General features: G+C 54.6%; 3 protein-coding genes across 9 annotated transcripts in view; 2 read left to right on the forward strand and 1 right to left on the reverse strand.

Moving 5' to 3' along the window:
• The first annotated feature begins 256 nt into the window (after positions 1-256).
• GIPC1 (GIPC PDZ domain containing family member 1) lies at positions 257-12,202 on the forward strand. Of its 5 annotated transcripts, XM_043911216.1 has the most exons (10): positions 266-435; positions 938-1,051; positions 2,891-2,945; positions 4,528-4,612; positions 8,210-8,530; positions 9,454-9,639; positions 9,743-9,923; positions 10,666-10,778; positions 11,134-11,215; positions 11,359-12,202. In XM_043911216.1, the coding sequence occupies exons 5-10, from the start codon at positions 8,243-8,245 to the stop codon at positions 11,508-11,510; spliced, it is 1,002 nt and encodes a 333-aa protein (XP_043767151.1). In that variant the 5' UTR covers positions 266-435; positions 938-1,051; positions 2,891-2,945; positions 4,528-4,612; positions 8,210-8,242; the 3' UTR covers positions 11,511-12,202. The 5 variants fall into 5 exon arrangements, with proteins under 5 accessions (XP_043767153.1, XP_043767154.1, XP_043767152.1 ...); XM_043911218.1 differs by lacking the exon at positions 4,528-4,612 and having other exon boundaries at positions 257-435; XM_043911215.1 differs by lacking the exon at positions 938-1,051 and having other exon boundaries at positions 369-435.
• Positions 12,203-12,339: 137 nt separating this feature from the next.
• Positions 12,340-18,156, forward strand: PTGER1 (prostaglandin E receptor 1). Of its 2 annotated transcripts, XM_043911214.1 has the most exons (3): positions 12,340-15,026; positions 15,956-16,932; positions 17,816-18,156. In XM_043911214.1, the coding sequence occupies exons 2-3, from the start codon at positions 15,976-15,978 to the stop codon at positions 18,080-18,082; spliced, it is 1,224 nt and encodes a 407-aa protein (XP_043767149.1). In that variant the 5' UTR covers positions 12,340-15,026; positions 15,956-15,975; the 3' UTR covers positions 18,083-18,156. The 2 variants fall into 2 exon arrangements, with proteins under 2 accessions (XP_043767149.1, XP_043767148.1); XM_043911213.1 differs by lacking the exon at positions 12,340-15,026 and having other exon boundaries at positions 15,686-16,932.
• Positions 18,157-18,737: 581 nt separating this feature from the next.
• The window catches only part of PKN1 (protein kinase N1), a 28,558-nt gene continuing 19,723 nt past the window's right edge, over positions 18,738-27,572 (reverse strand). For both annotated transcript variants that reach the window (XM_043911211.1, XM_043911210.1), the window contains exons 10-22: positions 24,980-25,055; positions 24,750-24,891; positions 24,564-24,657; positions 22,903-22,982; positions 22,744-22,819; positions 22,551-22,642; positions 20,946-21,122; positions 20,746-20,808; positions 20,509-20,585; positions 20,162-20,304; positions 19,568-19,675; positions 19,397-19,477; positions 18,738-19,018 (exon numbers count right to left, since the gene is read on the reverse strand). In XM_043911211.1, coding sequence (XP_043767146.1) covers positions 18,815-19,018; positions 19,397-19,477; positions 19,568-19,675; positions 20,162-20,304; positions 20,509-20,585; positions 20,746-20,808; positions 20,946-21,122; positions 22,551-22,642; positions 22,744-22,819; positions 22,903-22,982; positions 24,564-24,657; positions 24,750-24,891; positions 24,980-25,055 — 1,413 coding nt within the window. In that variant the 3' untranslated portion in view covers positions 18,738-18,814. The remainder of the gene's footprint in view (positions 19,019-19,396; positions 19,478-19,567; positions 19,676-20,161; positions 20,305-20,508; positions 20,586-20,745; positions 20,809-20,945; positions 21,123-22,550; positions 22,643-22,743; positions 22,820-22,902; positions 22,983-24,563; positions 24,658-24,749; positions 24,892-24,979; positions 25,056-27,572) is intronic.

A 27,572-nucleotide genomic window follows, 5' to 3' on the forward strand; every position in this document is an offset into this window, starting at 1 on the left:
CTTAGCACCCACAGCACCCCACACGGACACTCAGCCAAGAACACGTGGTCCAGGGGCCCCAGCTTCCCATTGGCCGCTGGCCTCCTTCCTCCCAGAGATTGGCTCGGGCTCGGCCTCAGCTCCCCCTTCCGCAGTCTCGCGGTGGTACAGCCCGCCGCGGCTTAGGAGGGGCGGGAAGGTCCAACGCTCAGCGGCGCGGGGGAGGTGTCGTGAAGAATCGAGTGAAGCTCAGGGATCCCTCTGGAATGTTTCCTTCGGGTTCCACCCGAAGCGGGGCGGCGTGGAGTGGATTGGCCGCGAGCGCCGAGCGGCCGCTTCTGATTGGCCAGATGCGGGTGCCGGCCCCGCCCCCTGGCGGTGGCTGCGGGAGAGGCCCGGGCCAGAGTTTGCGGAGGGCCGAGCTGGGCGAGCCGGGCGGCGGCTAAGGAGGCGCAGGTGAGTATACCCTGCGAGGCGCGGCGGGGCGGGGGGGGTCCATCGCGGCCGCTCGCGGGGACCCCGGAGCAGACCTGCGAGATCGCGGACCCGCGGGGATTCGGCCGATCCTGCGGGGTGGGGCCGGCCCCACGGACGCGGCTGGAGGTCTAGGCAGAGCGGGGTGGAGGGGCGGGGCGGGGGGAAGTCTCTGAGTCCCCTTCCCCGAGGACCGCCTGCCTTCCCTCTGGGGCAGGGGTGAACGCCTCCCGGCGCCGGGATGGCATCTCCAGCCGCACCCCAGCCCCCTGCACCTCTGGAGAGTTCCCGTCCTGGAGGGGACAGGCGCAGGGTAGGTATTTCGGGCAAGTCCCCGAAACTGGCCTTGTCCCAGAAGCTGGCCTTGTCCCAATCGTCCAGGGCCTGGGGAGGGGGTGGGGTGCGCCTTGGGAGAACCGAGGTCCCGATTGTAATAATGAAAAAAATCACCCGGGCTAGCATTCATTGAACACTTCCGTGTCAGGTATTTACCATGCGGATCATTGAATCACCCCTCATGGAAGTTGCTGTTACTTCTTTCAGAGGTGAAGCAGCAGGCCCAGAGAGGTGGAGTGTCTTGCCTAAGGTCACACAGCGAGTAAGTGGCAGATGTGGGACTCAAACCCATGCCTCAGAGTCCAGAACTGGAATCTCCGCCACTAGACTAGGTATCCGGTGGCTTCAGGGCTTAGGTGTTCCTGACCAGCTCCTCCCACTCCATTCCCTCCAACCAGACACACCGTCTGGGGCACACCTGCTGGTCGTTGCTTTCACCAGCTGCTCAGACAGGAAGCTGCCCCCATATCCCTTTCCCCCAATGCTGGAAAAGCAAGGCCAGAATACTGGGTCCTGAGAAGAGAGTGACATCTGTGGGAGAGATAGGTGGGTGGCAGGGAGCCACGGGGTCCTGTGGCTGCTGGGCCCCCCACGAGGCCTGGGCCCCAGATAGTAGGCATTCTCCCTGGGAACACCCATGAGCCGGTTTTTCAAGACTGATTCAGAGGCCTCCCGCCCTCCTCTTCCAAGCAGTACACTGCCGAAGAGGGGAGCATGGGCGTGGTGTCCCCTCCCCTAGCTTGCGTAAGCTCTCAGGAACCCCCTTCCCCATTTCCTGCTCCTCCCATTGCAACTCTGTGTGGCCGTAGGCTTGTTAAGTTCCGGGCCCTTCCCAGTGAAGAGAGGGTAGGGATGTGGGATTCCAGCCAACCTGCTCAGTGCCACGAGCTGAATTGAAGCTCATTTTCTCCATACCTGTGTTCAAGTTTAAGGGGAGACTGGGAGTGTGGTGGGGAGGTGGCAGCTTGAAGCTGTACAGTAGGCATGTTCTGAAGATAGGGGGGCTTGGAGAGTAGTCAGAATGCAGGCATAAGACACATTATTAGTTCATTCTGTACGTATTTTTTAAGCATCTACTATGTGCCAGGTGGGCTAAGAATCCTCCTGCCAATGCAGGAGACACAGGTTTGATCCCTGGGTCGAGAAGATAACCCCTGGAGAAGGAAATGGCAACCCACTCCAGTATTCTTGCCTGGAAATCCCATGGACAGAGAAGCCTGGTGGCCGTCGCATGAGTTGGACACAAGTTAGCAACTAAACCACCACCACCACCACCACAGGCCAGGTACTGTTCCTGGCATAGAGGATACAGTCATGACCACAACAGAAATCCCTGCTCTTGGGCAGCTGCCATTCTACTGGGGGGAAGCAGGCAACAAACAAGTTGTTAATAACAAGTAAATAAGAAAAACACTTGCAGAGGTTGATAAATGCTATGAATAAAATATGAGGGAGTGGCATGGTAGAATCTGTAAGAAAGGAGGATCTCAGAGGAGGTAACTTTGGAGCCAAGATCTGAATGACAAAAAGAAGCCGGGCCTTGTAAGGATCAGGTAGGGGGCACAGCCAAGGCAAAGGCTCTGAGGCTGGGCCAAGCTTGGCATGGTATGGCTGGGGCAGGAGAGAACCCAGGGTGTGATTCTGTGGGGATTTGTGGGTCACATTAAGGAGTTTAGAGCTTTTCTTCCATCACGTGGGAAACCGATGTAAGATTTGAGGCTGGGGAGCAACACGATCTGGTTTATGTTTTAAAATAGAGACATAAAATTAAATAACAGCCTAAGACTGGAAGACAAGAGTTCTGCCAGAACAGCATGTAATTAAATCCATGGGCCTGAGTTGTCTAGACCACAGGGGTGGTTGTAACAAGCAGGGACAAGCCAGGAAGGCTGCTTGGAGGAGGTGGCCTGGAGCAGGCCTTGACAGGCAGAGAGGACTGGGATGTTCCTGGGCAGGGCAAGGGAAGAGGCAGTAATAACAGTGAGAGTAATAATAACTTTCTTAAATCAAATGTCAGGCAAAGTGCTAATTGAGTTACTTGCATAAACTCTTTGGATTCCCATAAGCACTCTGAGAGACAGGAATTCTGCCCATTTTTCAGATGAGGAAACTGAAGCCCCGTCAAGTGAAGTGACTTGCCCACAGCCACTCAGCTGGTAAGTGACAGGGGTGGGATTTGAACCCAGGCCACTCTGCCTCTTCTGGCCTGGAAAACAAATTCATAAACCACCCACTTTCCTTACCACCATTTCCCTGTCCTGGGTAAGACATGAAGCCAGCCTGAACCAGGGCATCAAGTGTAGGCAGAGTAAGGAAGTTCGGAGCTGGTGAGCAGGATGTGGGGTCCCTAGATAAGGGAGGGAGTTTGAATCTTGGCAGCTGACTAAAGATGATACAGATAGAAATAGTAGTAATTTTCACCAGCATTTGTGGAACTCTTATTGTGTGCCAGCAACTGTTCCAAACACATGTATGATTTCTTTGGAACTCAGAAAGGTTAAGACATTTGCCCAAGGTTGCACAACTAATAAGTGGTGAATCCAGGTTTATTTTTTTTTTTTTTTTTTGAATCCAGGTTTAATATTTATGTTCTTAGCATTCTGCTAAGATGTATGGGGAGTGGTGGGGGGGAGCCTGGGGAGGTGATGATGTGGGGGGTTTTGTTGTTTTTGGTAGCATCATTAAGTGAGTATAGTGAAATAACTTGACAGAGCAGTACTGGTTTATTCATTCAGAATGTGTTTTATTTCTAGTATCTAGAATATATAGAGTTCCCACAAATCAATAAGAAAAAAGACTAGGCATTGCAATTAAAAACAGACCATGTGGTTTTAGAGAATTCCCTGGTGGTTCAGTGATTAGGACTCTGCTCATTCACTGTTGAGGGCCGGGATTCAATCTCTGGTCAGGGAACTAAGATCCCATGAGCCACGTGGCATGGCAAGAAAAAAAAAAAAAATGCGGTTTTTAAAAATGGGCAAAGACTTAAGTAGACAGTTTACAAAAGGGCAAATCCAAATGGTTTCAACTGTTTTAAAGGTTGTTTAGTATCACTGATTAGAAGGGGAGTGAAAAAGGCAAAATCTCAATGTCTCCGTGGTTAGGTGAAGCACCTACTTTGTGTCCAGAATTATTCTGGGAAGCAAGGAATAAAGGACCCCAGAGGTAGGACTTATACTGTTGCTGGGGAGACAAGATCCTACTGAGGGCAGATGCTACGGCCTGTGCTTCTTTGTCTCCCCAGAGCTGGGCACAGAGACTGGTGGGCTGGTGAATATTAGATTCATTAATTCATCCATTAATTCATTAATTCTCCACTCATTAATTCCACAAGTGCCAGGCCCTGTTCTCTGAGCTAAGAATAGAGGAATGAGTACGGCAGGCAAAGTTCCCTGCCCTTTTTGGCAAACAGACAATGAACAAGCTAAATGAATGAAGTATGGTTTCCACCTGAAAGAGGTAAGAGAGTGAGTTGTGTGGCTACCAGAGGGCACAGCCAGTGCAAAGGCCCTGAGGTTGAACTTCATCCAGTGTGTTGAAAGAACAAGGAGGAGGCCCTTGTATCTGCAGGGAATGAGTGAGGGGACAGAGGCAGGAGATGAGGGCACATGGGTGATATGGGCTGGTCATTTGGGGCCCATGGGCCAAGGGGAGGACATTGACTTTTACTCCAAGTGAGGTAGGAGCCCTGGGAGTGGTTGGAGCGTGGACAAATGTGACCTGACTTATGTTTTACAGGATCACTCTGGCTGCTGTATTAACCACTGGGGGGGGGCAAGGGCAGAAGCTGGGAGACTAAGAGAAGGCAGCTGCAGTCATCTAGGTGAGTTGTTTTTGTTTTTAAGATTTATTTATTTATGGTTGCTCTGGATCTTCATCGCTGCACTGGGGCCTTCTCTAGTTGTAGTGCACAGGCTTCTCATTGCAGTGTTTTCTGTTGTTGCGGAACATGGGCTCTAGGGCATGTGGGCTTCAGTAGCTGTGATGCATGGGCTCAGTAGTTTTGACGTATGGTCTGAGTTGCTCCATGGCATGTGGGATCTTCTGAGCCCAGGGATCTAACCCATGTATCCTGCATTGGCAGGGGAACTCTTTACCACTGAGCCACCTGAGAAGCTCTCGCTGAGTGTTGATGGGACTGGACCAGGTGATGTTAGAGGAGGTGTTGGAGAACAGATGAATGAATGAAAATGGGTCTAGCTCAGGGGCTCTACTGAATCCAGGACAGCCCTAGGGAAGAGGTGATCTGAAAGGAGGGAGCAAGAAGTCCCCCTTACATACAAAAATATAATTTGGCATAATCTAATCCTTGCCACAACCTGGCCAGTTGGATGGAATGTCCCCATTTACAGGTCAGGCATCTGAGGCCCAGGGAGGTTGAGTCACCTAGGGGAGAGCATCACTGTGATGAACTTGGGCTTGGGAGTCAGACCTGAGGGTTGGGGCCAGTTTCTGTGACTTTGGACATGTGACTTAAACATGAACTCTCTTTCCTAGTCTATAAAGACCTAAACAGTTGACCTCCATCGCTTCTTTTTTTTTTTTTTTCTTTCTTTCTTTTTTAGTATTTATTCATTAGGCTGCACCAGGTCTTAGTTGCAGCACTCAGTTTTGGCATGCAAACTCTTAGTTGCTGCTTGTGGGATCTATTTACCTAACTGGGGATCGAACCTGGGCCCCCTGCATTGGGAGCATGAAGTCTTAGCCACTGGGCCACCAGGGAAGTCCCCCTCCATCACCTCTTTTACCTGCCCTCTTCGTATTCTCCCATTGCTCACTCCACTCTAGCCACACTGGTCTCTAGCTTAATTGTGAATCTGCTCAGAATCTCCCATGACTGCCATTTCACTCAGATCAAAAGCTCAAGTTCTGCCTCTGGCCCACAGGGCCCTGCACAGTCTGCCTGTTACCTCTCTCAGTTCAGTTCAGTTCAGTCGCTCAGTCATGTCCGACTCTTTGCAACCCCATGGACTGCAGCACGTCAGGCTTCCTTGTCCATCACCAGCTCCCAGAGCTTGCTAAAACTCATGTCCATCGAGTCGGTGATGCCATCTATCCATCTCATCCTCTGTCGTCCCCTTCTCCTCTTGCCTTCAGTCTTTCCCAGCATCAGGGTCTTTTCCAATGAGTCAGTTCTTCGCATCAGGTGGCCAAAGTATTGGAGTTTCAGCTTCAGCATCAGTCCTTCCAGTGAATATTCAGGACTGATTCCCTTTAGGATTGACTGGTTTGATCTCCTTGCTGTCCAACGGACTCTCAAGAGTCTTCTCAGCACCACCAAAAGCATCAATTCTTTGGTGCTCAGCTTTCTTTATAGTCCAACTCTCACATCCATACATGACTACTGGAAAAACCATAACTTTAAGTAGACGGACCTTTGTCAGCAGAGTAATGTCTCTGCTTTTTATGTCTCTGCCCTCACCTTTCCCACTGTCCCTCTTACTTGGGGATCCAACCACACAGGCCTCCTTGCTGATCCTCAAACATGTCAAGTAAATCCCCACCTCAGTGCCTTTGCACTAGCTGTTCTCTCTGCCTGAATGTTCTTGCCTCATATCCTCCTATGAATATTCCCTCCTGTCTTTCAAGTCTCAGCTTCGCCTCCTCAGAGAGGCAGGTCCTCTGTGACCTTGTCTGTAAAGCTTGTTTTATTGTTTTTATAGCTCTCTTAGAAATTATATAGAATATTTACACATTTGCTTGCTCACTGTACATCTTCTCTGAACTGTATGCTTCTGGACAGCATGGACAGAGCCCCAGCTAGCTAACCTCTGCAGCAACTAGGAGTGAATTCGAAAAATGCAACCCTGAGTCTGGTGCTTTTGCACAGTGAACAACCTGTGTAACTGCTCATGATGGCCCTAGTCAGGGACCTTCAGATTGTCTTTTTTTTTTTAATAATTGAAGTTATTTTAATATTTGCAGCATACATTTTGCTCAGTGGTTCGGTAGTGTGCTTGAGTTATTCACAGAGATTTTATCTTACCTTCACAGGTATACTATTTAGCAAACTTTTATGAAATTATTAATTACAGCTTTGAATTATAATTAAATAAAGCTTTTTTCTTTTACTGCACTACATGCTTGTGGGATTTTAGTTACCCAACCAGGGATTGAACCCATGCTGAATCTTAACCACTGGACTGCCAGGGAATTTCCTAATTAAAGTTTTTAAAAAATATACACCACACACACATGCATGTATCCACTTAAACACATACACCCATGGTATATATATATACACACACATACATACATATGTATGTGTATTTGTAAATGCTTAGAATTTATTCATGTAAGATTGTTTTCTTCATCCATTAACCTTTCATCACAGGCTCCTTCTTTACTCTGGGTAAGGAAATGTGGGACCTTGCTTATCTTATTGAAGGCAATATCTACAATGGTGCATGGAATATAGTTAGTACCCAAAACATATTTGTTTGAACGGAGGGAGGGAGGAAGAGAGAGAGAAAAATAGAGTGGAGGGAGAAGAAAGAAAAAAAGTGTATCAGTCAGAATAGGTTTTGCTGCAGTAACGAACATTGCCCAGAATCTTAGCAGTCATACTCTACAATGGTTTATTTTTTGTTCCTGCTACATGTCCACTGCAGCTTAGCTGGGGGGGTTTCATTCATTGTAGTCACTCAGAACCTGCCCTGATGGGATAGCCACCACATCAAATGTGGCTGGTCACCCTACCAGGAAAATTAGATCTGTGGAGGTTCTTGGTCCAGTAATTAAATGCTTCAGCCCAGAAATGTCGTGTGTCACTTCCTCTCACAACTCAATTGTCCAGAACTGTTCATATGCTTACCCAGTCATAAAGAGGCCAGGAATGCCATCTGCTTACATACTTTGAAAGGGAAGAGTCAGAAATTTTTTGTGCACAGCACTAATGATTGCAACCAATAGAAAAATAGAGAAACGTAGGCTGTGAGCCTCCATTTTCTCATCTATTAAACGGGCATAATCACATATATGGTACATCATGTAATCACATTGGGACAATAATATGGTCCCCACGATGTGACATGAGGATAAAGTAAGATCACAGAGCAGTTAGCAGTTATGGTAGATATTAGCTGATATTATTATTTCCATGCAGGTGTGTGAGTGCTAGGACCAGGTGTTTTGTTTTTTTTAAGTGAAACAAAGTGTTTATTAGGAGGAAAAAGTGTGAATGGGCACACATGAGGGACTTAAGAGTGTCATGCCCTTGTGGTAGTTTGAATCACTTATATGAGGCATTTTTCCAGGTTCCCTTTGGCCAGTCATCTGGCTGGGTGATTGCCTGGCTCTGAACGGGGACCCGATTTTGAACTGAGGCCAGCCTGTTCTCTGAATAACTTCATTGGGCCTGTAGGGGCAAGGCGGCCTGAGGCTACAACCCAGGCCCTGAGCACCTTTTCCTGTCCCGCAGATTTCCTGGGTGTGCCCCCTCTTCTCACTGCTCATGCCACTAGGACTGGGGCGGCGGAAAAAGGCACCACCTCTGGTGGAAAATGAGGAGGCTGAGCCAGGCCGAGGTGGGCTGGGCGTGGGGGAGCCGGGGCCCCTGGGCGGAGGTGGGGCGGGGGGGCCCCAGATGGGCTTGCCCCCTCCGCCCCCCGCCCTGCGGCCCCGCCTCGTGTTCCACACCCAGCTGGCCCATGGCAGTCCCACTGGCCGCATCGAGGGATTCACCAACGTCAAGGAGCTGTATGGCAAGATTGCCGAGGCCTTCCGGCTGCCAGCTGCCGAGGTACCCACTTGGGGAGCAGGGCACCGGGGTTCCCTGATGGTGAGCTAGAGAGAGGCCGGAGCGTGCATCCTGTTTGTGAGCTATGGCTCAGGTGCTGAAGCTGCAAATACTGAGGCTTTACCCCAGTGAATTATGGGGAACTGTAGGCAGGGCTGGAGCTGAGTTTCCTCAGGCATTGGGAGGCCTGCACCCCATTACTTTTTGGCAATCTGGAGGCCATAGGCGGACGCAGCATTCCCACCAGCCATTGTGAGGCCTGTGCCCCAGTGGATTATGGGGGCTGGTGGCCACAGCTGGATGCTGAGTTCCAGTCAGGCATGCATTAGGAGACCTGCAGCCCAGTGTATTGTGGGTAACTGGAGACCAGGACTGGGTGCTGAGTTCCCATCAGCACTGGGAGGCCTCAGCCCCAGTGGATTGTGGGAATGGACGGCCAGGGCTGGATGCTACATTCCCATCTTACATTGAGAGGTTTGTAGCCCAGTGGATTGTGGGAGCTGGAGGTCAGATGCAAGATTCACCTCTCTATGATTCATTGAGAGGTCCAACCCCAAGGATTTCAGGGGCCAAAGGAATGGAGGAAGCAAAGAGGGTGACAGTGGGATCGTGCAGGAAGTAGATGCAGGGGTCTCAGTAGGCAGAATGTGTATCTGTGCCCCTTCATTCATTCCAAAAGCATTTTCTGATCACCCACTGCATGCCAGGCTCTATGCCCTGGAACCAGTAGGGAGTTTTTTCTAGGACAGAAACCCAGCCCCAGCAGAGCTGACATCCTAGTGGGGGCCTTGACTGGGCGCCGGGGTGGTCAAGCACTGGGAGGAACACCTCCAGGCCCTTCCCAGCGCTCCTTCCTTCCCCCTCAGGTAGCAGTTGGCAAAGGGCATGGGAGAGAGGTGAGGGTTGAATGTCTCCCACTCCTGCAGGTGATGTTCTGCACCCTCAACACCCACAAAGTGGACATGGACAAGCTCCTGGGGGGGCAGATAGGGCTGGAGGACTTCATCTTTGCCCACGTCAAGGGGCAGCGCAAGGAAGTGGAGGTGTTCAAGTCGGAGGAGGCTTTGGGGCTCACCATCACAGACAATGGGGCTGGCTATGCCTTCATCAAGGTACCTGGGCGTGGGGCACCCAGGGTCTCAAGGGTAAGGCCTAGCCTATGACGGTAGGACCCAAGGGTGGAGCCACGGGGGCTGACAGCTCCTTTCCCCACAGCGCATTAAGGAGGGCAGCGTGATCGACCACATCCAGCTCATCAGTGTGGGTGACATGATCGAGGCCATCAACGGACAGAGCCTGCTGGGCTGCCGGCACTACGAGGTGGCCCGGCTGCTCAAGGAGCTGCCCCGAGGCCGCACGTTCACATTGAAGCTCACAGAGCCTCGAAAAGCCTTTGGTGAGGGGCTGCCGCCTACCCCCCCTGCAACTCCCGCCCTCCCGCCTGTAGTACCAAGGACCACCAGCAGGTGGTACCCAAGCCCAGCTGGTGGTAACGGGTGGGAAAGGGGGTGGGGCAGCCCCACCCTTCTGCGGGGAAAGGGTGTTGGCTCACCGCCCAGCTCAGGAGGGGGATGGAGGCAAGGAGGAAGTTGCCCCCACACCCAGCTTCCAGGAGCCATTAGCCTAGCTAAGCGCCCCCAACCTGGCCAACCCCCTAGCCCCAAGAAGCCAGGCTTGGCTGCCCTGTGCAAGCCCGCCTACTTTTTTGTCCAGCTTCATTAACTCTCAGGAATGGGCTCAAGGTCCCTGGCTTGGGGGTGGGGGACTCTAAAACACTTCCCCAGGCAGATAGGGCTGGTCTGCTGCCCAGCAGTTAAACCCCCTTGGCCTTGGGGAAACTAGCTGGAGACCCAGGACCCATCCCCTTCCTGTCCCTCCAGCCCCCAGGACAGGAGTGGTCCCCTCCAGCCTCCCAGCCCTTTTCCATACCTAGCCCTGGCTGCGCCTCCTACACCCCGGCCAAGCCAGAGTTAGGAGACCTACCCTCCTGGGGTCACCTCAGCCCCCAAAGCCCCCAAAGCCTACAGAAGCTTGGAGACGGTAGAGGGTGGTCTGAGGCCGGGATGTCTGGGTTTCTGCCCTGAACATGCTGGAACTGGGCTCCTCCAGTCCTCAACCCTTCCTCCTACCTCCCACAGACATGATCAGCGTGCGTTCAGGGGGTGGCCGCCCTGGCTCGGGTCCCCAGCTGGGCACTGGCCGAGGGACCCTCCGGCTCCGATCCCGGGGTCCAGCCACAGTAGAGGATCTGGTGAGTGTTCCAGCAGAGCCTAAGTCCCTCCCTGCCCCCACCCCACCCCGCCCCCACCACTTCCCTGTGAAATTTATAGGTGGCAGCATCACTCTTAGCTGAGGGCCTCTGGGCACTGGATGTCTATCCACCTCTACCACCTCCCAGCTCTGGGACCTACCCTGGGCAAGTGGACCTTAGTTTTCCTAATCTGTGAAATGGGGCTAATAATACTGCCACTTTTGGGGTTGTCATGAGGAAGAACCATGGGTTTCTATATCAAAAGTGGTTAAAAAAAAAATTGCACCCAGTGCTCAGTATAATTACAGGTATATTCACATTATTATAATGTCGTCATCCCTCTTCCTGCCCCCAGCCTTCAGCCTTTGAGGAGAAGGCCATTGAGAAGGTGGATGACCTGTTGGAGAGTTACATGGGCATCAGGGACACAGAGCTGGGTAAGTGAGGATGGGGTCTTCAGGGTCTGGGGATGCGTGGGTGTGTGGGAGAAAGGGGCTTGTAGGTCCCGTGGGGCTGAGTCTACCCTGAGCCCCTCTGTCATCTGTGCCTCCATTCTGCTCCCCCATCCTTCCCCCTCCAGCGGCCACCATGGTGGAGCTTGGAAAGGACAAAAGGAACCCGGACGAGCTGGCTGAGGCCCTGGATGAACGGCTGGGTGACTTCGCCTTCCCGGATGAGTTTGTCTTTGACGTCTGGGGGGCCATCGGGGACGCCAAGGTTGGCCGCTACTAGGCCTTCCGCTGGACCTCGATATGACTTGGGCCAGGCCCGGTGGGAGCCTCTGGGGCGGAGACACCAGAGCCCGGACCCCAGCGTCTAGCTTGGGCCCAGCTCAGTAGCCAGGAGATGATGCGGAGCGGAGGTGGGGCCAGGCCTCTGCCCCTCCTCCAATCGGTACCACCCTCTTGCCAGTTCCCAGCCTGGCTGGGGCGCCCAGCCCCCCACCCCCGCCCTCCTCCCCACCTACCTCAGCCAGGGTCAGGCACAGCGGCGGAGAGGGACCAACCAGATTGGGTGGCCACCCCCCCTCCCCGCCCCCAATACTTTCCGCCTCAGCTGCCAAACTGGTCCCTCCTATCTCCCTGGGGCCTCGGGTTCTGTTTGGGGGTCGTGACCTCCCTAGTTTCCTGATGCAGGGAATGCAGGAGGGGGCTGTGTGTCCCCCCTCAGCAAATGCAATAATACCCTCCTCTTCCACCACCCCCCATCTCCCCAGAGGAGCCCCCTCACTGTGGAGTCTGTTACCTCCGCATTTGAAACACTAGTCTGCTGTGAAACCCTCCCAAACTCCCTCCCTCCCCGGCCCCCCTCATGTCTCCCTCAGCTCAGCCCCAGACCGAAGGGGCAGGAGGGAGGGATGATGGCGGTGGGCTTTTGTACCTGAATTTGCTGTCTGGAACATAAAGAATCTGTCTGCTGTTGGATCTGTGTGGCGGCTTCTGGGTGAGAGAGGAGGGTGGGTCGGGGCTGGGAAAGAATGTAGCAGCTGAAATCCATCCTCTTCGGGCTCCAAATTGAATTAGGAGCTGGCCCCAGCCACCCGCCCCCTCCCACCCGTTCAGCCTGATGAGGCTCTTGGCTGCAAGCCACCAGGCTTCCAGGCAAGGCCAGAGCTTCTTCGCCTACTCAGGGTGCAAATCTGGCTCCCTTTCGAACAAAGCTTCCTGCCACCCTCTGGCCTGATGTGAACAGTGGGGTAGAGGCTGCGGGCCCTTGTCTGTTCCGACCCAGTGGCCCGGAGAGCCCCCAGGCCAGAAAGTGAAAGTGTTACTCACTCAGTCCTGTCTGACTTGTTGTGACCCCATGGACTATATAGCCCACCAGGCTCCTCAGCCCATTGAATTCCCAGGCAGGAATACTGGAGTGGGCTGCCGACCCAAGGATCGAACCCCAGTCTTCTGCATTGCAGGTAGATTCTTTGCTGTCTGGGCCAGAAGGCATGGAGAAAGAAAGATGAGGTGGGCTGAAGATGGGGTCTCAGCCTGGCCCAGTCAGTGCCGATGGGGAGGAACCCACCCCAAGGCTTGACGTTGGTGGGGGAGCAGTCACGATGCACCCTCACCCACCCCACCCCCCCACTCCGCCAAGGCTGACTCTGGATGTGTGGGGTCTGTCAGCGTCCAGGGCACACCATACTTCTGTGCTGGATGTAATAAACCTGGAGTGCTTTTTTTTTTTTTTGGAGTGCTTGTTTTGACAACCCACTTCATCCTTGAGGATTGAGGGGGGACCAGGGCAGGCGGGGGTGGGACCCTCGCCAGACCTGGAGGGAAGAGCAAGGATTGAAGCAAGGGGAACCCAGCCAGAGGTCCCCACAGGAATGTTTGAGGACGAGCTGAGAGGCAAGGTGTGAGCCTGTTTGTTCCCCATTTCCCACATGCAGGCAGTGGGTCCTGGGAGGGCGGCGCAGGGACAGAGGTTGCTCCAGGATTCCCTGGGCACCTGTGGGCACTTTTTGTGTCTGTGTTAATCACTCAGGTTGTGAAGGGGTGAGGCTGTGAGTCTGGGTGTTGAGAGGCGTAGGACCGTCTCTCTCGGTGTTGGTGGTTTGTGACTGTGTTGAGGGAATAAGGTGTGACAGCTGTCTTTACGTTCCAGGGTGTTTGTAACTGGCAGGGCTTCGGTGTGGAGTGTGGCTGTGTGACCGCATCTTGGGGTGTCCAGTGCCATAAGCGGGTTTCTCTGGGTGTTGCTGTTACTAGGGGTGTGACTGGCTAGATCTTGGGGTATCTAGGGGATTACCACTCCTTATGTCTCAGGCATATGGAGTGTGTACCTGTGGGGCCTGTCTTGGACTGTTAGGGGGCATCTCTGGGTGATTTGGGGTGTTGCTGGGGGGCTCTGTCAGTGTTAGCGGTTGTGTGCACTGCTCAAGGTGCAAGGTGAGACTGTTTGATGGCACTAATGGGTGTGATGGACTTCCCAGGTGGCTCAGTAAAGAAATATAGGAGATGGGGGTTCGATCCCTGGGTCTGGAAGATGCCACGGAGAAAGAAATGGCAACCCACTCCGGTATTCTTGCCTGGGAAATCCCATGGACAGAGGAGCCTGGCAGGCTGCAGTCCATGGAGTTGCAAAAGAGTCAGACACAACGTAGTGACTCAGGAACAACAAGGGGTGTGATGGTCCCTTTCACAGGGGCCTGTGTTTCAGGCTGTTGGAGTCTGTGACTATGGGGGTCTGGTGTTGGGGGTGACACTGTCTCAGGGTGACGGTGGCTGATGCCAAGGGTCTGAGGAATGTGGCTGCTGCTGGGCTGGAAACAGGCCATGATGGTGGCGGGGTCTTGGAATGTTAAGGGATACAATTGTGTATGTTTGGGTGTGAGACCGTGTGTGTGTGTGTGTCCGTGTGCGTGTGCACACGCGCACATGCCCCTCAGGGATGTGATTCTATTCCTTGGGGCAGGAGGTGAGGACGCAGCTGTGTGCGACTTGGGACCATGCCCTAAAGCAGGATCTAGGAGACCGCCTACCGGTCACCACACCTCCTGGTCCCCCTGCCCCGCTTCGGCCTCCTCCCTCTCCCTTCCCTTCCTGGGGGATGACTGGCTGTACGCCTGGGCTTTAAGCCCCTGTGTAAATAATGGGCGGATCTCCTAGGCCGGCTGGGCCTGATCCAAGCTGGTCCACCCAAGGCTCTGCCCACCAACACCCACCCAGCATCCAGGAAGGCTCTGGCAGGGCAAGAGGCTGCCGCTGGCCCCACTCAGGGCTCGCTCTCCCACCTCGCAGCCCTGGTGGGGGTAGCGGCGCCCCCCCTAAGCCGCCCCCGCCTGCCCTGGGCGACACTCACATTTTCCAGTGTTTAGATTTTATCCACTTTATTAATGAGGCAGGCAAGAGGCCCACGCCTGGGGGGCGGGGAAGGGGGCTGCTCCCGTCCCACTAGGGGAAGAGGGTCACGGGGCAGGGAGGACAGGCCAACTTCCTGGAGGCCCCCACTTCCTCGGGAGGGGAGCTAAGTGGTCCGGGACCACTCCCAGACCATTGCCAGGAGTGCGGGGGGGGGGGGGGTGGTCCTTGCCAACCCAAGTCCCCTGAAGGCATACACCCAGTGGAACTGGCCCCTGGAGGCTGGAGTGGGCAGCGGGAGGAGGCAGGGAGTGGAGGAGCCGCCCCAGGAGGGAGGGAGGGGGAGGGAGCGGCCTGCCGGAGAGCTCGGCAGCAGGCTGGGGTGCAGCGGCGCAGCGGGGCGGCAGGGGCCAAGTGGAAGGCGATGGGGACCCTGCATCCGAGGCAGCACCGGGTAAGAAGGCTTGGGCCGAGGACCGTCAGTGGGGGAGGCAGGCGTGGAAGGACGGGGCTCCCGCAGCCTGTGCTTCGTGTGTTCTTTGACTCTCAGCCCATCTGTCTGTCCCAGTTGATCTTATCCTCTGTCCAGCCTCTTTTTCCAGAAGACCTAGCAGTTCTGCCCTCTCAGCCCTCACCAGGGGGTATCAAGGAATGGATAGTGATGGGTCAGCCTTGAGGCCTCTGGGGCAGGGGATGGGGAGCCAGCAGGAGGAAACTGGACATCCAGGGGGAGCTCAGGGATGGCAGTGTGGGGCACAGGGCTGAGGCTCTGCCGACAGGCCAGAGGTGCCCAGGGAATGGGTCTGTGGGCACAGAGATGTGGCCTTGAGGACAGAAATAGGGCTATGAGGACAAAGATGGGGATTGAGGGAACAGGGATATGGCCCGGGGGAAAGTGTGGTGTCCATGGTGGGAGAGGTGGGGCTGTAGCATGTAGGGTGGGACCGGAGTAAAGGGGACATGGTGATGGTCAGAGATGGGGCAGTGAGTTCAGGTGGGGCCCTGGGATCAGAAATGGGTTAATGGTTATCAGAGAGAGCTGGGGGCCCAGCTATGTGTGGTGGTGCCAAAATGGAAGGTGGGTGTCAGGTGGGTGGGCAAGGCTCAGAAGTGGGGTTGGAGACAGGTAGATTGAAGCCAGGTGAGCCCTGATGATCAGGGGAGGTGTGCAGTGAGGGCGACTGGGGCCGGGAGCGAGAGATCGGCTGATTAGGGGCAGCTGAGGAGAACTGGATCAGGCATGGGGCAGCCAGAGTGATTTAGAGTTGCCATGGGTAAGAGAACTCTATGAAGTCAAATGGGTCGGGATGATGTGGGAGGGGAAAACCAGCTGGTCCCAGGCCAACGGCGGGACTTCACCTTCCCCTCCTCTCCTCTTCCCAGCCCCACCCGCAGCACCTGACATGAGCCCCTGCGGGCCCCTCAACCTGAGCCTGGCGGGCGAGGCGACCACGTGCACGGCACCGGGGTCCCCCAACACGTCCGCCGGACCACCGTTGGGCCTGGCGGGCGCATCGCCCGCGCTGCCCATCTTCTCCATGACGCTGGGCGCTGTGTCCAACGTGCTGGCCCTGGGGCTTCTGGCGCAGGCCGCGGGCCGTCTGCGGCGCCGCCGCTCAGCAGCCACCTTCCTGCTGTTCGTCGCCAGCCTGCTGGCCACCGACCTGGCGGGCCACGTGATCCCGGGGGCGCTGGTGCTGCGCCTGTACGCGGCGGGGCGCGCGCCTGCCGGCGGCGCCTGCCACTTCCTGGGCGGCTGCATGGTCTTCTTCGGCCTGTGCCCGCTGCTGCTGGGCTGCGGCATGGCCGTGGAGCGCTGCGTGGGCGTCACGCGGCCGCTGTTGCACGCAGCCCGCGTCTCGGTGGCCCGTGCGCGGCTGGCTCTGGCAGCGCTGGCCGCCGTGGCCTTGGCCGTGGCGCTGCTGCCGCTGGCGCGCGTAGGCCGCTATGAGCTGCAGTACCCCGGCACGTGGTGCTTCATCGGGCTGGGCCCGGCGGGAGGCTGGCGCCAGGCGCTGCTCGCCGGCCTCTTCGCCGGCCTCGGCTTGGCTTCCTTGCTCGCCACGCTCCTGTGCAACACGCTCAGCGGCCTGGCCCTGCTGCGCGCCCGCTGGCGGCGCCGCCGCTCTCGACAGCACTTCCCAGCGGGAGGAGGCCCCGACAGCCGTCGTCACTGGGGAGGGCGCGGACCCCGCTCGGCCTCAGCTTCGTCCGCCTCGTCCGTCGTTTCGGCCTCCGCCGCCCCGGGCGGCTCTCCGGGCCGTGGTTCCTCGCGCAGAGCCCGCGCCCACGACGTGGAGATGGTGGGCCAGCTCGCAGGCATCATGGTGGTGTCGTGTATCTGCTGGAGTCCCCTGCTGGTGAGGGGCGCACAGGTCCACTCCAACCCTGCTCGTTCCCACGCCCTCCGTGACCCCTCCCACCCTTTCCATCCTGAGTCCTTTCTCCCTGGCCCAGCCAGGGCTCTGCCCTCTTGAGGCCCCCCACCTGCCAGAGTCCAGCCTTTGCTCTCTGCCTCTGACATCCCACTCTTTATAGGCCCCTTGTCTTACTCCTTCTGGGGTCTGTATAGTTCACCGAATCCGTTCCAACCCCACCCTCCCAAGTGCCTTCACTCCCTAGCTCCCTTCTAGCATCACCACCCCTTTTCTTTTTTTCCCTATAATTTTATTTTTGGCTGTGCTGGGTGTTAGTTGCTTCTCGGGCCTTTTCTCTCCTTGTGGTGCGCGGGCTTCTCTTTTGCTCAGTGTCTTACTGCCTAGTACGGGCTCTAGGATGTATGGGCTTCAGTACTAGAGGCATGTGGGCTCAATAACTGCAGCTTCCAGGCTCCAGACCACAGGCTCAGCAGTTGTGCTCTGGCTTAGCCTCCCAGCTGGCATATGGGAAATTTTTCCAGGCGAAGGATCGAACCCGCGTCTCCTGCATTGGCAAGCAGATTCTTTACCACTGAGCCACCAGGGAAACCTCTTCTTCCATCCTCTGTCCTTTAGCATATCTGGGACTTCTTTCTCGCCTGAGAGCACACCCAATGAAGCCTTTGCTTCTGCCGTGCTCTGTGAGGCCCCGCTTTCCACCCCCTCTCCACAGCTCCTTCCCAATTAGACTCCCACTTACTTTTACCTTGCGTTCCTTCTCACAGGCCCCTTACTTCCCCGGCACGCTCCCACACATCCCAACCCTACCCTTCCCCAGACTCCTTTTCTTACACCGCTCCACGGCTCACACCACCTTTTCCCGCAGGTGGTGGTGGTGCTGGCCGTCGCAGGCTGGGGCTCCAGCTCCCTGCAGCAGCCGCTGTTTTTGGCCGTGCGCCTCGCCTCGTGGAACCAGATTCTGGACCCCTGGGTGTACATCTTGCTGCGCCAGGCAGTGCTTCGCCAACTGCTTCGCCTGCTGCCTTCAAGGGCAGGCGCCAAGGGCAGCCATGCGGGGCTGGGCCTAACCAGGAGCACTTGGGAGGCCAGCTCGCTGCGCAGTTCTCGGCACAGTGGCCTCAGCTCCTTTTAGGCACGCCTGGCGTCTAAGCCAGACCACTCCGGACCGGCCTCAGGTCCGCATCGCAGAGCCTTCGGGGAATGAAAGGTTTTTGCCGACAAGCCCAGGGCGGTGGGTCCCGTCCGGGTTGCAGCACCCTAGTGGCCAAGCGGAGGCGGCACAGGCGCTGTGTGCACCTCCGCGGCGTGCAGTTCTTGAACTTGCCACGCGGGGGCGTAGAGACGCAGAGGGGGAATTGCGGGAGCATGCGCAAGACTCCAGGGTCACAGTCCGGGGGCGGGGGCTCCGCTGGGAGCAGAGCAAGAGGGTTTGGGGGCGCTAGTCGCCCCTGCCGCCATCAGGAATGACTCCCACAACCATTCGCTCATTGTGGCCCTGACCGCCCCCAACACAACCCCAAGTCCCTACCCACAAGCCACGCCCCATTACGGGCCTCTGATTCCTCTACACAGCTCCCATGGCAGCCCACCTAGGCTCTCCACCAGTCACAGGCCTGAGTCTCCACCACCCCTTGGCCCCTCCTCATATGATCCCCCACCATAATCCAGGGCATCTCCCCATCGCTCCCTACGCCGCCAGTCACCCATTGCTTCCCTTCCCAACTCTTCCCACCTCCAAGCACTCCTCCCAGCTGCCATCATCACTGTGCACAAAAAGAAACGAAGGATGCATGGGCAGGGCAAACCCCAAAGGCCTTTTTAAAAACTACTAACAGCTCGGTGACGGCAGGGGCGGGGGAGGGGGCTAGCAGCCCCCGGCCACAAAGTCGAAGTCCCGGAAGGCCGCCTGTTCTGTGGCCGTGAGGGGCCGTGCGTCGCGGGGTGGGCTCAGCGTGGGGGCCTCCCCTGTGAATTCCTCGTCGAAGTTGCTGACATCAGTGCGGTCGGCCAGCGTGGGTACAAAAGGCGGCGGAAGGCGCCGGGCCAGCAGGGCATCCCAGCCCAGGGTCTGCAAGGCGAGGAGGGGAGAGGTCACAAGGGGAGGTTCGGGGCAGACCGCAGGAAGGTCTGCTCCTTGCGACCTGTCTGAGTCTGGTTCTTTGAGAATCAACATAGAGTCACACGACAGAGGTGGGGGGCGGCATGCTGGGGGCTCAGGAAGGATTACGGTATGAGTGTATGGCGCGGGGAGGGGCGGCTGGGCTCATACACAGCAATGCTCCCCAACAGGCCAGCCTGCACTTAACTTGGGTGGGTGTAGGAAGGTCAGTGGGGTAAATGGGAGGAAGCAAAGGCAGGTGGGTGTTGAGGGGAGGTAACAACGTTGGAAGTGAAGCCACTAGGTCTTGGACATGAGGGAATGGGTCCTGGGGGTGGGAGACTTCACCCTGAAGAAAGGCTGTTTTTTCACATCCTCAGCATCCCTCTCGCTGGATCCCAGCCTCCGCTCTGGATTCCGCCGCAGCAGCTGGGTGGAGGGAGTTCCGTGTCAGCGTTCCCCTTCCCAGCCCCAGGGTCACTTCCCCTGGCTCACCCCAAGTTAGGCAGGGGTCCTTACCCTGCGCATGATGCCAATGGCTTCAGCTGACAGGAAGCGGGGGTAGCGAACCTCATCGTTGACGATGCTGTCAAATACCTCCTCCTCGTCGTCCCCTGGGAATGGGGACTGGGACAAGGAGAGCGTGGGTGAATTAGGCCCCTCTGACCACACCGCACCTGGTTCCATCCACCCAGGGCTCCAGCTGTACTCTGACACGGCTAGCTTGGGAGGGGAAGGCCCCCAATTTACAGATGCAGAAACTGAGGCCAAGGAGGCAGAGCTACCTGTCCTCAATCAGACAGTACATAGTGGAGGGTGACTCTGACACCCTCCCCCTGCTGGCTACCCTACTGGATCAGCAGCAAAGAACCCGCCTGCCAATATAGGAGACACAGGTTCGATCTCCGGGTCAGGAAGATTCCCTGGAGAAGGAAATGGCCGCCCACTCTAGTGTTCTTGCCTGGAAAATCCCACGGGCAGAGGAGCTTGGCAGGCTACAGTCCATGGTGTCACAGAGTTGGGCATGACTTAGTGATTAAACAACCCTCCCACCTCACCAGCACACATGTAAGTTACCAGGGACAGGCAGGGTGGAGACACCTGGGATCTCACCTCACCAACCAGCATCTCATAGAGCAACACGCCCAGTCCCCACCAGTCCACTGCCCGAGTGTACGATGTGTCCGTCAGCACCTCGGGCGCCAAGAACTCTGGGGTCCCGCAGAAAGTGCTGGTCCGGTCCCCATAGCCCATCCCTGGGTGGGTGGGGGGGCAGGAAGGCCACATGAGGTTATGGGGGAGGTCACAGCTCTAGCCCAGCCCAGCATGGGGTGGCCTAGACAGCCAGCCCTAGGAACCTGGTAGGGGTAACCCAGGTGGGGCTGGGGGACTCCATTCCCTCCCCTCTCTGTCTGAACCCCAGAGGTCAGCCCCTCAGATCCGAATCCCCACCCCCTCACCCTCCTTGCAGAGGCCAAAGTCTGCAATCTTGACATAGCCCTCGGTGTCCAGAAGCAAATTGTCCAATTTCAGGTCCCTGTGAGAGGGGCGGAAGAATGTAAGGAGGGATGAGTGGGGACGTGGGTTCTGCCTGAAGCCTGAGGGCCCCCCAGTGGGCAGAGCGGGTATGTGCATGTATGCACAAGCCCACAGGCGTGAACGCACACGCGCGCGCGCGCACACACATGCACACACACCTGTAGACAATCTTGTGTTCATGGAGAAACTGCAGCCCCAGCACCACACAGGCGGAATAAAAGCTGCAGAGAGAGGCTGGTATGAGGGACCGGGTCTCCAGACAAGGGAGGAAGGTCACAGAAGGCTCCCACATCGTCAAAATCCCCCCACAGTTGCCCATAACTCCAGGAGGTGTGGGGAGGCAGGGTGCCACGCTCACACAGCACGGGGCTCCGAGAACACATCACTGTGGATGTGCAGCATCAGGTCCCCGCCGGCTGAGTACTCCATCACGAAGCACACATGCTCTGGTGTCTGGAAACAGCCAAAGAGGTTCACCAGGAAGGGGTGTCCCGCGTTGGTCACAGCTGCCAAGATCCGTTTCTCACACATCAGGCTGGGCGGGGGGGGGGGAGGGGGGTCAGAGAAGGCAGCAGCTCACCACCCCTGACTCCCGTTGTTCCCTAGAGTCCTCAATCATCAGATGTTTGCTCAAGGGCCTTGAATGGCTGTGCACACTTGGGCAAGTTGCTTAATGCTTCTGAACCTGCTCAAGAGGCACCCAGAATCCATCCATTGTCCTAGTAACAGTCCCCTGACTTCCTTTTGGGAAACTGCCAGGGGAACTGTTACTTCCCTTCAGAGCACCCCATCTCCCAGGCCAGGAATTGGTTCATGAATGGGCAAGCCAAGCCAATGGATTCAAACTCAAGATTTCTGCTGGAATGAATAAGGGAGAAGGGCCAAAGCTGGCAGATGAATCTTAAAGTGCTAAAGTTAAAAAAAAAAAAAGTAAAAAAAAGTGCTAAAGTAGGAGTTATCTCTAACCCTATGAGGCAAATACAAGCAAAGCCCACACAGATAAAAGCAGAAGTGAGAGACGTCAACTGAGCACCTGGATACAGCCATGCCTGAAGGCAGTCCACCCCTGGACTTTTCTGATCCAGAGCAATAAATTCCTCTATTTGCTTAAGCCTGTCTAAGCTGAATTCCTGGTTAATAAAAAGATGTCAAGAAGACTGGGTCTATCTCAGTGCCTCTACTGGGCATTTACAGGGTGCAAGGCACTCTGCAGAATTATCTAGAGGCATACTCCCATTCAATCCATCCAGCAACCCTGCAAGAAAGGAATTATTACTCCCCTTTTACAGATAGGGAAGCTGAGGTTCAGAGGGTAAAGTGACCACTCTAAGGTTTCTATGCACATCTGTAGCAGAGGCAGGATTTGAACTCAGGGTCCTGACCCCAAAGCAGAGGCAGTACATGGCTCCATTAATAGCACAGGCTTCAGAACCTGAGTCCCTAAGTTCAAATCCCAGACCTGCTGCTTACTGGCTATGGGACCCTGGGCAATTTGCTCAATCTCTCTCTTCCATCAGCAGAACTGGGACTATAAAAGGGTTGACCTCTTAGAGCTGTTGTGAGGAACGAGTTACTGAATGTAAAGGATATGACCGGTGCTTGCTAAGAGTCATTAAATACTGGCGGTTCAGTAGGTAAAAGAATATGCCTGCAATGCAAGAGACTACCTGCGATGCAGGAGACCTGGGTTTGATCCCTGGGTCGGGAAGATTCCCTGGAGAAGGAAATGGCAACCCACTCCAGTATTCTTGCCTGGGAAATCCCATGGACAGAGGAGCCTTCTGGGCTACACGGGGTCGCAAAAGAGTCAGACACGACTTAGCAACTCAACGACAACTAGCTTAGCAAGTAGGAATGATTGTTATGAATCATTCTCACAGCAACTCCCAGGAGGGAGTGCTCCATCTCCCACTTCCCAGAAGAGAAGACTGAAGCTCTCAGAGGGCATGAGCAGGCTCCCCACCTCTCCACCTCGTCTCGGGCCACAATGTCCCCTTTCTTCAAAGCCTTGATGGCGAACAGCTCCCCGCTGGGCCGGAATTCGGAGAGCAGCACCTGAAACCACAGTGGTCACAGGGGTGGCCTTAGTGGCCAGTCCAAGGACCTGGGGGTCTGGACCCCCCAGCCCCTCTACTCCTTACCCCCCCATACCTCACCTTCCCAAAGTGACCCCGGCCCAGCACTGCCAGGAACTTGAAATCCTCGAGGGTCAGGGGTGACTTCCTCAGAGGGCTGCAGAAAGACGGGACTGGTGGGAAGGAAGGGACAGCGGGCAGGGGTGGCGGGGGGGGGGGGGGCCAGGGGAGGGGTGTCACCTGCACAGGGTGGGGCCTGGGGTCCCCTGGGTCTCCGAAGGCAGCTCGGGAGTGGTAGTAGTCGCCTGGGCCGGAGAACTCTGTGACAGAGAGAGGAGGTCAGAGTACAGTAACTCATAACCACGATGGATACGCCCCATCTCCAATCTGACCTCTCCTCTCAGTACAGTCAAAGCTGTGGTTCTCCCAAGAGTCAAGTACAGGTGTGAGAGCTGGACCATAGAGAAGGCTGAGCGCCGAAGAACTGAAGCCTTTGAACTGTGGTGCTAGAAAAGACTCGACAGTCCCTTGGACAGCAAGGAGATCAAACCAGTCAGTCCTAAAGGAAATCAACTCTGCACAGTCATGGGGAGGACTGCTGCTGAAGCTCCAATGCTTCCAACCTATTGCCTTTATTGGTAATAGCCTTATGGAACAACCTAATTCTTTACATCATATGCATATATAATGAAGAATCAAAATTAAAAATTTTAAGTGGGTGAAAATTTACCTACTGGTCCATCATTCCCCACTATAGACATAGTTTTAAAACTTCAACCAGTGCAAACAGGTATACAGTAGGAAATACAGTTTTTCCTGCCCCAGCTGCTCTCCCCAGAGCCAGCTGCTGTTAATAATATCGTGGGTAACTTTCTAGATGTATTTTATAACCATTCAAGCATTTTTTGGTGCATGTGTGTGAATGGCCATCACAGATTTCCAGGAGTGGAACATCTACGTCAAGATAATACCCATGTTTAACTCAACCAGCTTGCCCTCCCGAGGAGATGTAGTGATTCACATGCCTCCCATTGACCGCCTGTTTTCCTGCATCTTCTCCAGCATTTAGTGTTATTCAACTTTTGGATTTTTTTTTTTTTTTGCCAAATTCATCTATTTAATGAGGTATCTCATTTAACACCATGAAGCATATATTATTATTGCTGCCACTTTTTAGAAAATGAGGTATAAAATGCATTCAGTGGGGTAGGTAGACATATGTGTCTACCCAGATGCCTGTGAACTAGACCAGGGGTTGGTAAATTCCGTGTTTTGTACAGTCTGTGAGCTAAGAATCATTTTTATGTTTTTAAAGGGTTGAGGAGAAAAATCAAAAGAAAAATAGTTCATGATTCTTGAAAGGGATATGACATTCAGTAAGGCTTCCCCAGTGCACAGCCACACCCCTTCTTGCCTCTATCACGTGTTGCTGCTTTCTGAGAGTAGTATTGACAAGTCGTCACTATGACCCGTCTGACCCACAAAGCTGAAGATACTAACGATATGGTCCTTCCCAGAAAAACTGTACTGCCCTCTGACCTAGATCAAGCTTCAGAACATTTTCATCATGCTGGCAGGCTCTCCTGAGTCCACCCTCCTGTCAATAAAATGCCCAGAGGAAACCACTAACTTGACTCCTGTCATCAACGTGAGTTTTAAACTTGATCGTTTTACAGAGTGGTGTACTAAGCACCAAGAGGCGAAGCGGCTTGGCGGGGGTCACACAGATAGAAGGCAACAGGGCAGGAGTGGGACCCAGGTGGCCTGGCTCCCGAGCTCATGATTTTATCTGGGATAGAAAATGAGACCCTAGCTCTGGCAGAGATGTGCTGTGTGACCAAGGAAGTTCCTGGTGAGAGCTTGGAGCTTGGAGCTTGAGCTGGGCCAGGGGGGCTGCTCACCAGACTGGATGGGCTGGAAGGAGGACCCAGAGGGCTCTTCTGCGGTGGGCTGTCTGTCTCAGCCCCAAGGTTCAGCTTCTCCACAGGTATGTCACTGCAGCACAAGGAAGAAGGGCGCATCTAAGACCCGGCATCAGGGCAAGCAGCAGGGGCAGCCGGCCTCCCAGGGCCCTGCCCCCCACTTACCCTGCGGAGCGAGCCTCGGGTCCTGGTGAAGCCCCCGGGCTGAAGGTACCAGTGGCTGTAGCGTTGGGGATGAGCCTGCGGAGCAGCCGTACCCAGGTGGCGACGTCGATGTTCATCTGCCGAGCACGCTGAAATGCCTTCCCTGGGGAGGGGTGTGGAGGGGGGGACATTAGCCTCCGTGACACGCCCGGCACCCCTGGTCTCTGCGCTGCCCTGGTTCATCCCCTCACCTTGCTGCTTGGAGAAGATCTTCTTCTGTCGTCTTAGCCGGGGGATCCTCTCAATGACAGGGTTGCGGAAGGTGACCTGAGGGGAGGGGCTGGCGTGAGGACCCTGGCCCGCCTCTAGCATCTCGCTGGGGGCAGCCTCAGGGTCATAGGCGTGCACACCCGTACGTTTCCGGGGTTCCGGTCACTGTGGAATCGCATCCAACCACAGAGTACCATGCAGCGTATTAAGGGGTCACAAAGCCAATCCATCCTTTGACAGGATCACCTCTTGAAAGCCACCCTGGAAAAGCAAGAAGCAGGCAAGCAGGCCCTCTTCTAGGGGTGGGGAGCAGCTCTGATCCAACAAGACCTACGGATGACTCTAGCAAATGGGAACTACCCTTCCTCTAGCATCCTGCCTCCCCACCTGTGCTCACAGACCAGCATCACCTGGGAACCTGCTGGAAATGGAGACTCTCAGCACCTCCACCCACCCTGGACCCACTGAATCAGAAACCCTGGGGGTGGAGCCCAGCAGTGTGTGTTCTATCAAGCCTTCCAGGTGATGATGCTGGTGTCCACTCATGTGGGGAAACCACTGGTCTCGTGTAATTCTCCCAACTGCACCGCATCTTCTGGAAGGTGCTGAAGTCACAGAACCGTGTGACTTTCTGGGTGTCCGATCTGGTCACCTCTAGCCACGTGTGGCTACTGAAATGAAGTAAAATGTAAGCTGACGGAAAATGTCAGTCCCACATTCACAGTAGCCAGACTTCAAGTGGTTAGTGGCTACTAGATAGGAGGACACAGACACAGAACAATTCCATCTACGACAGAACTCAACTATTGTAGGCTCATCGACAACAGAACTGCAGAAGGTTCTATAGGATGGTGCTTTGGGGAGAACAAAATAGAATGTTATAAGTATACCTTTGGGGGCTTCCCTGGTGGTAAAGAGTCCGCCTGCCAATGCAGGAGGCACAGGTTCAATTGCTGATCCAGGCAGACCCCACATGCCGCCGAGCAGCTAAGCCCGTGAGTCACAACTACTGAGCCTGTGCTCTATCACTAGAGAAGCCACGGCAATGAGAAGCCCGCCCGCCACAACTAGAGAAAAGCCCGAGCAGCAACAAAGACACAGCCAAGACAAAAATAAAAATAAGTAACATTTTTTTTTAAAGAAACTACAATCTTTCTTAAAAAAAATAATAAGTAAATCTTAAAGACAAGCAGGACTGCCTCAGAATTCTTACCCCTGGCCACCCACCACTATTGTCCACTTGGGTTTTGGACAATCTTCCTAACAGAAGAATAATTTCAAGCCCCTGCCATCTGAAGTCAGCTCTTCTCTGTTCCTTTCATTCTGTGGTCCTGGATTATGAGACCATGTAAGAATTTTCACCCAGATAGTAAGATAGCCCTTGACTATTTCAAGAATTTTTCTAGACAGTTTTAGGAATTAGTGAATTAGTTAGAAATTAGTGATAAGTGACTAATGTTTTGAAATTTTGGAAGCATTTTCTAGTGAAAACTTATCGAGTAATATAGATTTTTGGTCTCTATAGGCTTCCCTGGTAGCTCAGCTGGTAAAGAATCCACCTGCAATGCGAGAGACCTTGGTTCGACTCCTGGGTTGGAAAGATCCACTGCAGAAGGGATAGGCTACCCATTCCAGTATTCTGGCCTGGAGAATTCCATGGACTGTATAGTCCATGGGGTCACAGAGAGTCAGACACAAGTGAACGACTTTCACAGCCAAGGAAAAGCTTCTTTCAGGTTAATCTTTAAACTCACTTGAACCCAATGACTCTCTCGATACTTACCCCATTCCTGAAAACAGAGTTAATTATACAGCTGGTATTTTTTTTTTAATATTGTGCACTGGGAATTTTTTATACTAGGGTTTCCCAGGTTGAGCTAGTGGTAAAGAACCTGTCTGCCAATGTTGGAGATATAAGAGATGCAGGTTTGACCCCTGGGTCAGGAAGATTCTCTGGAGGGCATGGCAACACACTGCAGTATTCTTGCCTGGAGAATCCCATGGACAGAGGAGCCTGGTGGGCTACAGTCCATAGCATCGCAAAGAGTAGGAAATGACTGAAGCGACTTTGCACGCATACACTGGGAATTCTGTTTCTTTTTCACATTTCTGATCTTTTTCACATGGTCTGATCTTTCTGCAAAGAAAACTAGTATTTAAAAATCTAAGCAAGTGGTGGGGACTTCCCTGGTAGTCCAGTGGATAAGACTCCACACTCTCAATGCATGGGGCCCAGGTTCAATCCCTGGTCAGGAAACAAAGATCCCACATATGGCAATCAAGTCTACAAACTGCAACGACTGAACCCAAGCACTCTAGAGCCCAGGCACCACAACTAGAGAAGCCCAAGAGCCGCAATGAAGACCCAGCACAGCCAAAATAAGTAATAAATTAAAAAAAAAAAAAAGAATTTGCCCCTAGGGTTAAGGACATGGGGAGATATATCTATACATAAATACATACATATATGTACACACACACACACACACACACACGTGAAATGCAAGTGTTAGTCACTCAGTTGTGTCCGACTCTTTGTGACCCCATGGACTGTACAACCCACAAGGCTCCTCT

This window comes from Cervus elaphus, chromosome 9 (genome assembly GCF_910594005.1).
Source record: "Cervus elaphus chromosome 9, mCerEla1.1, whole genome shotgun sequence".
Classification (NCBI taxonomy): domain Eukaryota; kingdom Metazoa; phylum Chordata; class Mammalia; order Artiodactyla; family Cervidae; genus Cervus; species Cervus elaphus.

What these genes read in the sequence shown, in the direction of transcription:
- PTGER1 (XM_043911213.1), top strand. Translation starts at nt 15,880, where the DNA reads ATGATGTGGGAGGGGAAAACCAGCTGGTCCCAGGCCAACGGCGGGACT. An exon ending in TCTGCTGGAGTCCCCTGCTG is followed by an intron (nt 16,933 to 17,815) that starts GTGAGGGGCGCA and finishes CTTTTCCCGCAG; the next exon opens with GTGGTGGTGGTGCTGGCCGT.
- GIPC1 (XM_043911218.1), top strand. Translation starts at nt 8,243, where the DNA reads ATGCCACTAGGACTGGGGCGGCGGAAAAAGGCACCACCTCTGGTGGAA. An exon ending in TCCGGCTGCCAGCTGCCGAG is followed by an intron (nt 8,531 to 9,453) that starts GTACCCACTTGG and finishes CCACTCCTGCAG; the next exon opens with GTGATGTTCTGCACCCTCAA. An exon ending in CAGCCACAGTAGAGGATCTG is followed by an intron (nt 10,779 to 11,133) that starts GTGAGTGTTCCA and finishes TCCTGCCCCCAG; the next exon opens with CCTTCAGCCTTTGAGGAGAA.